Raw genomic sequence first — 10,163 nt, 5'->3', positions numbered from 1 at the left:
AGTTTGAAGACCCCTGATGTAAAGCATCCCTATAAATAATCATTATGTGATTAAAGAATAATAAATGGTTTATTTCTTCAGCTATACCAGGGCACCATCTTATTACGAGTTAGTCCTGAACTTCAGGCAAATGCTGGCCAATAGTTAAACCTTTTGTAGGTTTAGGACAGTTTTATTTATTTGATTGATTGATTGATTATATTCCATTCTTCCACATGGTGGGCTCAGGGCAATTTACAAACAATATTAACATCTCAGTTTCAATTTTCAATAGTGCCTGAAAAGTTTTTAACTAAGGGGGATGAAAGTAGATGAAATCCAACAAGTAATAAAATAAAAGGGGAAGAAAAAAGGATAAGGATAGAGGCCAGTTATAATGCCGTTGCTGTCTTCAACCGTGTGCCTGTCAGAATAGCTCTCTCTTAGCTCAGAGATGAGTCCTGCAGGGCCTGCGTCTCATTCGACAGCATTACGCCAGGCCTGGGCCAGAGCTGAAAACACTTTGGCCTTGGTTGAGGGGTCGCCAGTAAGTTTTTATCCATGGGGTGCCTCCCTGAGGGTATGTTTGGAGAGGTGATCCCACAGATAATGAACATGCACACATTAATGAACATGCACACAAGTAAACTGATTCATGACACAGGTAATAGAATTGCATACTCCAGAAATGTGAGTGTGGGTTTCGTTTAGCTGTTGACTAATTTTTGTTGCTTATCCAGGCTATCAGTAGGCTAATATTAGAGCTGAAAAAATTGAAACCTCCTGTATTCACTTTGTGAAGGTACATAACTCAAGAAGGTCACAAGCTGGACACTGGAGCTCCCCGCCCCCCTGCAACTGTTACAAACGCTGTCTCTTGGCGATCTGAAGGGATCAAGTATCGGAAGAACGAGGTGTTCCTGGATGTTATAGAATCTGTAAACCTCTTGGTGGGTGCACATTTCTTGTGTCGTAAGTTACTTTATTTACAGGCACTTAAGAGCGAATGTGAACATATGAAGTAGTTTTGGATGGTGGCAGGACTTCACTCCGTTGGGCCCAGCAATGTGTATTCCTACAAGTCTTTTTCAGCTAGCTGGCTGAGAACCGTTTCTGTTATCAGAACATAAATTCTGCCATAATTTGGCAGATGTCTGCTAACTCTGGGGGAAGAGAGAAGAAGAAGAGTTTTGGATTTGTATCCTCCTTTCTCTCCTGCAGGAGACTCAAAGGGGCTTACAATCTCCTTGCCCTTCCCCCCTCACAACAAACACCCTGTGAGGTAGGTGGGGCTGAGAGAGCTCCGAGAAGCTGTGACTAGCCCAGGGTCACCCAGCTGGCGTGTGTGGGAGTGTACAGGCTAATCTGAATTCCCCAGATAAGCCTCCACAGCTCAGGTGACAGAGCTGGGAATCAAACCCGGTTCCTCCAGATTAGATACATGAGCCCTTAACCTCCTACGCCACTGCTGGGAGGGGGGGGGGTCACCTCTGTGGTGGCTTAAAAGGAGCCCTGGTGAGTAAATGCTGCTAGTACCCTGGTGCAGGGCCGCCGGCTGTGTCCTTACAGGTGCTTCACTTTGAGAGCCTGCATGGTGTAGTGGTTATGGACTATAATCTAGAGAATTGGTGAAGTGGATTTGTTTCCGTGCTCCTCCACACGAAGCCTGCTAGATGACCTTGGGCTAGTCACGGGTCTCTCAGAACTTTCTCAGTCCCACCTACCTCAGGTGGTGTCTGTTGTAGGGAGGGGAAGGGAAGGCAGTTGTAAGCCACTTTGAGACTCTTTAAAGGTAAAGAAAAACTAGGATATAAATCCAAACTCTTCTTTAAAAAGTGCCTGCCTGCCTGCCTGCCTGCCTGCCTGCCACTAGGACTAATTTGCTTCAGAAACTAGATATAAAACTAGGTTTTATCCTAAGTGGCTCTGCCTGCTTATGAGCAATGTGAATGTTCCTCTGAAATAACCTCAGTGAAATTTAAGGGAGCAAGGAGTGAATTGGAAACGCCTCTCTTTTTGGGACAGTCCAGTGGCTATGTCAGGAAAACGGTGTGGCCTTATATTGCCAACACTGCAAAACGTTTTATTTATTAAACTGTCACAAACAGCAGCTGAAGGAGGGAGAGACAGGAATTGGAGCACCTTGAGGAGGGAAAATATTGACCAGATTCAGTAATGCTCAAAACTGTTGCAGAAAGGCAGAATCGTAAGGTGGTCTTCCAAAGTGTTGCTTTGTTCATATTGACAATTACATTTATAAGATGGCTTATAATGAAAGTTACTGGAACTTCCCACCACTGGGAGAGGCTTTCCTCATTTAACTCCGTGCTACCTCTGTGGGATTCCTGTCACTGGGCCGGGGGCGATGTCTACTTGGCTGTAGTACAAAGGGAACAGCAACACGACCCCGGCATCATGCCCTGACTTCACCTGCGGCCAGTGGTGGGATCCAAAAATTTTAGTAACAGGTTCCCATGGTGGTGGGATTCAAACTGTGGCGTAGCGTCAATGGGGGTGGGCGGGGCATGACGGGGGCGTGGGCAGGCATTCCAGGGGCGGGGCATTCCTGGGCGGGGCTGTGGCAAGGACGCAGCCACTGTGCCGGTCCTTGTGCGGGAAACGAATGCACGCAGGTGCAGGCTGCCACGCACGCCGGTGCACCTCCTGCTAGACTGCTTCAAGTTCTGCGCGCTACTGCTGAGAGGAGGGGCGTAACTAAGGCCAAAATCACGTGGCAAAATCACCAATTAGTAACCCCGTCTCAGCACACACAAATAATTAGTAACCTACTCTCGGGAACCTGTGAGAACCTGCTGGATCCCACCTCTGCCTGCGGCTGACAGTTAAAGATCTATTGTGCTGATGACATAACCCAGCCAGTTTCTCAACTTGTGTGATGCTCTTATCACAGTCTCCATTTATGACTAGCAATTGCCCCCTTCCACAGGTGAGTGCCAATGGAAACGTTCTGCGCAGTGAGATAGTCGGATCCATCAAAATGAGAGTTTTCCTTTCCGGAATGCCAGAACTCCGTCTTGGCTTGAACGATAAAGTGCTCTTTGACAACACGGGCCGTGAGTATGTCTGTAGCAGTTTCTCAGCTATTTGTTTGCCTGCGGCCTTCTCTGCAACAGTTCTCATAAGGATGCTTCCTGGCAGAAGATTGCATCAGGCATGGCAGACCTTTTCCCCTTGCTGGGAAGGGTTAGGCTGGTGCTGAATATTCCCCTGGTGATGCTGAACAATTGGACCACAGAATGGTTTTGGACTCCCGCTTCTTTGGCCTGACAGTCAGCCAGCTCTGTGAGTCTAACATAGGGGTTAGAACAGTGTTGACGAACCTTTTCGAGACCGAGTGCCCAAATTGCAACCCAAAACCCACTCATTTATCGCAAAGTGCCAACACGGCAATTTAACCTGAATACTGAGGTTTTAGTTTAGGGAAAACGGTTGGCTCCAAGGCGTGCGCTACTCGGGAGTAAGCTTGGTGGTAGTCGGTGGCTTTGCTTTGAAGAAACCATGGAACTCTTCCAACGGGTGAATCACAACCCCAGGAGGGTTTACTCAGAAGCAAGCCACATTGCCAGCAACCGAGCTTACTCCCAGGTAAAAGAACATAAGAACATAAGAACTAGCCTGCTGGATCAGACCAGAGTCCATCTAGTCCAGCATTCTGCTACTTGCAGTGGCCCACCAGGTGCCTTTGGGAGCTCACATGCAGGATGTGAAAGCAATGGCCTTCTGCTGCTGCTGCTCCTGAGCACCTGGTCTGCTAAGGCATTTGCAATCTGAGATCAAGGAGGATCAAGATTGGTAGCCATAGATTGACTTCTCCTCCATAAATCTGTCCAAGCCCTTTTTAAAGCTATCTTTTTATAAAAGATTGCGCTTTAGTTCTTCGCATGAAAATCAGTGCGGTTTAACAGCGCTTAACAGGGTTGCCTACACTGCTTCCCCAAAACTAGGTCTTACGTTTAATGCTAATAATCGAGCCCAGTGGCCCAGGCCATCCTAGATGGGGGGGGGGGGCGACTCTGTTTGCACATGCCCACAAAGAGGGCTCTGAGTGCCACCTCTGGCACCCGTGCCATAGGTTCACCACCACTGGGTTAGAACATCTTGTGGCCAGCTTAGTTCTGTCTGCCTGCTAGCCTCTGACTCATAAAGCTCCCTGTTTGTGTCCCTCCAGTAGAAAGAAAGAGTGTGTGTTTCTCCTATTCCTCAAGAATATATATGTGAGGAAAGAGCCTCAGGTTTGTGTGTTTCTGCCCCTTACCTGGGCGTATATTGCTGTTAGAGGAACAACAGCTCCATCCTTCCAGAAAGCAAACCTCTGTAGCATTTGTTCTGGTATGTGGCTGTATTTGTGAAGAAAGGATCCCAGGACACTTCTGCCAAAGACATATCTGGCTGTGGTGTGCACTCTCTTTGATCTCCCAAGCTTGAAAAGGGATGGGGAAGGTATGGGGTACATAAAAGATGTGTGTGATATATAGAGGTGTAACTTAGGAGCTATTTTAAGCAATTCTCTTTTATTTATGTCTGCTCCAAACTGGTATCTTCCCTGGCAGGTGGAAAAAGCAAATCAGTGGAACTGGAGGATGTGAAATTCCATCAATGTGTGCGTCTGTCTCGCTTTGAAAATGACCGGACCATTTCTTTCATCCCACCTGATGGGGAGTTTGAGCTTATGTCATACCGCCTAAATACCCATGTGAGTGCATTTGGATATTAGATAACAATCAAGAGTCCTTAAGAACAGCTATTTTTCCTGGATCATTTGCGACCAGACTTAATACAATTGATTGCGGTCAAGTCAGAATGGGTTAAGAACATAGGAACATAAGAACAAGCCAGCTGGATCAGACCAGAGTCCATCTAGTCCAGCTCTCTGCTACTCGCAGTGGCCCACCAGGTGCCTTTGGGAGCTCACAAGCAGGATGTGAAAGCAATGGCCTTCTGCGGCTGTTGCTCTCGTCTTTGGGCGTCTTAGTTGATAGTTCCATGGGAATGTCAACTCAATGCATGGCAGCTGTGAAAAAGGCAAACTCTGTGCTGGGTATAATTAGGAAAGGAATTGAGAATAAAACTGCAAAGATTGTCATGCCCTTCTATAAAGCAGTGGTTCGACCGCACTTGGAGTACTGTGTTCAGTTCTGGTCGCCACATCTCAAAAAGGATATTGAAGAGATAGAAAAAGTGCAGAGAAGGGCAACGAGGATGATTGAGGGACTGGAGCACCTTCCTTATGAGGAGAGGCTGCAGCGTTTGGGACTCTTTCGTTTGGAGAGGAAACGTCTGAGGGGGGATATGATTGAAGTCTATAAAATTATGCATGGGGTAGAAAATGTTGACAGAGAGAAATTTTTCTCTCTCACAATACTAGAACCAGGGGGCATCCATTGATACATTGCAAGCAACCAAGTAATAAGGCTGTTAATACTGAACTGGCATTAGGAACAGTAACAGTAAAAGCAAAGTGCAACAGAACTAGTTCAAACATGATTGGTGTTTGAACAACAGTTGTGGTTCCAGGGTACCTCCATTGTGGCTAGTGCTTTTTCTGCTCATGATTTAAATTGAGAGTATTACAAATGGTTTTAAAGATTATATGTACAGGAACACTTGTCACAGTGGAACGCTTTGTGAAAGGTCAAGAGTTATGTTCCTGCAGCATTTCCTACCTGTGTGTTTTGTTTTTGTGTTGTGGTTCACTGCCCAAGAATGTTCAGAGTGGTGCACTGGAAGGGTTCTTTGAAGTCTTGTGAGATGAAAGGACGAGGAGGGCCCACAGAGAATGCAAGCTTTTCCCCCTAAACCTTTGCAGAACATCTACTTGGCTTCTGAAATGAGGGCTCATGCATCACTAGCTGGAGAATCATTTTGGTAGCCAAGTACCGTGTGGGTCGCTATGTATTGTGCCCTTGCCTGATTTAGGAGCAGCAGTGGCGTAGGAGGTTAAGAGCTCGTGTATCTAATCTGGAGGAACCGGGTTTGATTCCCAGCTCTGCCGCCTGAGCTGTGGAGGCTTATCTGGGGAATTCAGATTAGCCTGTGCACTCCCACACACGCCGGCTGGGTGACCTTGGGCTAGTCACAGCTTCTCGGAGCTCTCTCAGCCCCACCCACCTCACAGGGTGTTTGTTGTGAGGGGGGAAGGGCAAGGAGATTGTCAGCCCCTTTGAGTCTCCTACAGGAGAGAAAGGGGGGATATAAATCCAAACTCCTCCTCCTCCTCCTCCTCCTCCTCCTCTTCTTCTTCTTCTTCTTCTTCTTCTTCTTCTTCTTCTTCTTCTTCTTCTTCTTCTTCTTCTTCTTCTTCTTCTTCTTCTTCTTCTTCTTCATAGTCTGGCTTGTCCATATCAGAATTGATGAAGTTCTGCTTGTGGAATCTCTTCATTTGTTTCCTAGAACAGCCTGGAAGCCGGCGATATGTAATGTCTGTTGTGCCTCTTTACACACAGGTGAAGCCACTAATCTGGATTGAATCAGTCATAGAGAAGCATTCCCATAGCCGCATAGAGTACATGATCAAGGTTGGTGGTTCCCATCTCTCTCTAACCCCTTTTTTACTTTTTCATGCCGAATATGCTATTTAAAGCCTTTGTTTTTCTTAAAACCTCTTGGCCCGAGTTCGAAGGTGTCTTTTTGTTATTTGTTGAAATCAGGGGTGTATTGGCGGAAAATGGCGCCTGGGGGCAACACCTGGCCTTGTGCTTCATGCCCACCCCCCACCCCACTTACAGCAGCGGCTCAGGTGGAGAGGGCCAGAGCAGGGAGTGCAGGAGTGGAGAGCACCTCCTTTCTGGGGGGTATCCCAGCTGCACAGTGGGGGACTGGCTTTGGAGCCGGGTGTTGCGCCTGTTGTGATCCTTGGCCTTGGCCGCCGCCGGCATGGCCGGACAATGCCGGCACAATCCCCTGGCGGGAAAGAGGCCTCTTTGGTTGCGCGGCTAGGCCTGGCCTCGGGTGCCGGCCACTTCCAGCGCGGCCTGACAGTGCTGGTGCGATCCCCCAGTGGGGGAGGGGCCTTCCTGGCCACGTGGCTGGGCCTGGGCTGTGGCATGGGGGGAGCTACCGGGCTCCAGCTTGGTCATGGGAGAGGCCGGGCACAGGGACTTGGCCGGTGCACACACACACACCCCTGTGACCCAACGGTGTGCACCGGGGACATGGGTTACCCATTTCCCTATTAGCGGTATGCCACTGGTTGAAATAACGCTTTAAAGCACTTTAAGAATGTGGACAAAAATGTGAACCAACCATTACTGTGAGTTCAGTAAAAGTGGGGGAAATGCTGAGTGAGCAGTCAAAGAAAGGTCTGATGGCCCCATGATGACGTCTTATTCCTGTGTGGGCATTTCGAAATGTAATACTTTGTGATTGAGGCATTTCTGTTTGAAGCTCTGGATGCCGTTTTCCTCTTGGACGCCTGAACAGTGTCTGAATCTCTAAAGGGAATTCTGCACAGCATATTTATAACAAGTTGCATCAGTAATAAATGAACTCATTTTCCCTTTTTATAAATGGAAAACTAACTCATTGCAATCTATATATATAATAAGCTAACTGTGAGTTTGTTAGTCCCGCCCTAACGCCGAAACTGCTGGGCCAAATCCTCTGAAATTTTCCCGGAACACTGCTCACCCAAGCGAGCGTGTTTTCCGCTATTTACAAACCTCAGGTGCCACCCCTGAGCCAGGTAAAACTTGATTTTCTCTGACACCTACCGCTTCTTCCTGGACTCTGAGCCTCTGAACGCTGCGGCCGTTACACTGACTCACGCTGCTTGCCACGCCCCCCCCACCCCAAGCCAACCACGCAGCTGCAACAAGAGGCGCCTGTGGCCACAACCTCCTGCCGACGGCCCACCGCCTCTCCCACGACGCCTGCTCATCCTCTCTTCCACGTGCCAAAGCACGGTGTCCTCCCCCCCAACCATCTTGCCCGCCTGACACCGCCGACGGGAATGACGAGCCTGAACCCGCCAACTCCTGCTCAGGACACAGGAGGCCCTCCCTCGCTCCCATGATGCCTGCACAACCTCTCTGCCCCGCCTACCTCCCTGTGGTGATTTCAATTTGCCTCCCCATTCCCTCCACCTCAACCATCCTGCCCCCCCACACCGCCGACACAACCGAGCAGCCTCAGCCCGTTGAATCCTGAGAAAGGACAGAAATGGGGGGGGAGCACAGGAGGGCGGGGTCTGTCCTTGCATAGGCGCAGGTGGGGGGGGGGCTTCTTTGCAGCCTGCCTGGCCCTGGAGGGATGGTGCTGCTGAGCCACGGGTGCCTCTCCCCTCTGTTCACCTTTTGGCTTGCCCTTGCCCCCTTGTGGTGTCCCTTGCAGAGCCTCTTCCTGCCCTGCCCCTGGGCACGGGTCAAGCCCCGCTGGCTCCCTCCCTCCCTCCACTCCACCAGCAACTCCCACCTGGTCACAACTGGGGAGCCCTCTCCTCTCCCCTGGCCGCCCGCTGCTGCGCCGCCTGCAGCAGATGGGGCTGAAGCATCCACCCATAAATGCTATTCCCACTCTCACATAACCGGGGGCTTTTGCCGAGGGCTTGCACCTGTTTGGAGAAAGAGCAGAGGGCTGTGCTGGGTAGAAGGGCCCGTGCAATCCTACAGCTTGGTTTCTGGGTCAGACAAGTAGGCTGCTTGGATTCCACTCTCTTGCACGATGTCCCCTCCCTCCCCCCCACTTGACTCAATTTCCCCTCACCTGCACAACCTGCAGGGCTCCTCTAAGCTTTGGTGGACGCCCTCTGTGGCAATCAAGCCACTTTCTGACATCCAGAAACCACCAAAGAGATAGCCACGCAACTCCCACGCTATTCCCACTCTCACATAACGCCTGCTCGGGTGACTTCGATTTGGTCACAGTTCTCTCATTAATCTCCGTAATCTCTCACCTTCACTCACCTCGCAGGATGCCTATTCTGTGGAGTGGACGGAAAGTGGTTTGAAAGCACCGTTCACACTCCACACAGCACAGAAAAGCAGGGTCGAAATTCACACCTTTCTTCTTCCACCCCTTCAGTACGTAGCAGTACTCTAAACAACCTGACTGAGCCACAGCAACGCGTGGCTGGGTCTGCTAGTTTGTTATAAGTGGAATCTACATCATGTCCCCAAATGTCCCAAATCGGCCTCTGTGCTCAGCAGAGGCCAATTTGCTGGTGATGGCTGGCCTCCACCTGGGCCAGAGCTTTTACAGCTCTGGCCCCTGCCTGGTGGAACGCTCTACCTCCAGCTACGCGGGCCCTTCGGGATCTTAATGAATTTTGCAGGGCCTGCAAGACGGAGCTGTTCCACCGGGCCTTTGGGGAGTCCGGTCGCTGATGCCCCCCCCCTTTTAGAACATCTGTGGACCCTGCCGTCCCCACCCCCTTTCCCCTTTGTTCTCAGGGGATTTATTAGTAGGACGCCATCGGTATATCTGATATTAGGACGCTGCATTTTAATGGGGTTGGTTTTAACATATAGAGCCACTATTTAATGATTATTTAAATCTTGATATTATGGATTTTATTTGTGCTCTATCTATCTGTTTTGTTCACCGCCCTGAGCCCTCCAGGGGAGGGCGGTTTATAAATATAATAAATAATAATAATAAATAAATAACTGAAGGGCGCTGTGCTCTTCAACATACAATTGAAGGGCCGAGGAAGCTAACTTGAAGTGACCCCTGTTTTTTTGATCCGTTTAGGCCAAGAGTCAGTTTAAGCGCAGATCCACAGCCAACAATGTGGAGATTCACATTCCTGTTCCGAACGATGCTGACTCACCAAAATTCAAAACCACCGTTGGGAGTGTCAAATGGGTGCCCGAGAGCAGTGCGATTGTGTGGTCTGTCAAGTCTTTTCCGGTAAGCTAATGGAAGTGGTTTTCACCTGGACTAATGCTCCTATTTTAGGAGCTGTCACAAATATTACACCCATGCGTACGCCAACTCACTAGGTGAGTATCATTTTAACATTATCTTACTATCACAAATATACAAAAAATGTTTAGTAAGTACACCGTCAGGTATGGCTATAAAACCTCTAGATTAGGTTTTTATTTCAGCAGTCCTTTGTCAAGCCAATAATTGTTGTATAAAGTATTCTTTTTCCTTACTCCTCTAGGAGCACAACTGTTTTTTCTTACACTAGATAATTTCCAAACTGAATTCAAATTTCCCTT

General features: G+C 49.0%; 1 protein-coding gene across 1 annotated transcript; it reads left to right on the top strand.

The window, feature by feature from the left end:
* Positions 1-781: 781 nt before the first annotated feature.
* LOC125424968 (AP-1 complex subunit mu-1) lies at positions 782-9,855 on the top strand (the record flags this gene model as incomplete). Its single annotated transcript, XM_048482408.1, has 5 exons — positions 782-929; positions 2,927-3,053; positions 4,551-4,693; positions 6,444-6,515; positions 9,688-9,855. Coding segments are annotated over 5 exons (658 nt in total), but the record flags the coding sequence as incomplete, so codon positions are not given.
* Positions 9,856-10,163: the final 308 nt, after the last annotated feature.

The sequence above is a fragment of the Sphaerodactylus townsendi genome, unplaced genomic scaffold (assembly GCF_021028975.2).
Source record: "Sphaerodactylus townsendi isolate TG3544 unplaced genomic scaffold, MPM_Stown_v2.3 scaffold_1626, whole genome shotgun sequence".
Classification (NCBI taxonomy): Eukaryota; Metazoa; Chordata; class Lepidosauria; order Squamata; family Sphaerodactylidae; genus Sphaerodactylus; species Sphaerodactylus townsendi.
Note: the sequence above shows the minus strand (reverse complement) of the source record. Positions and strands in the feature narration are given on the sequence as shown.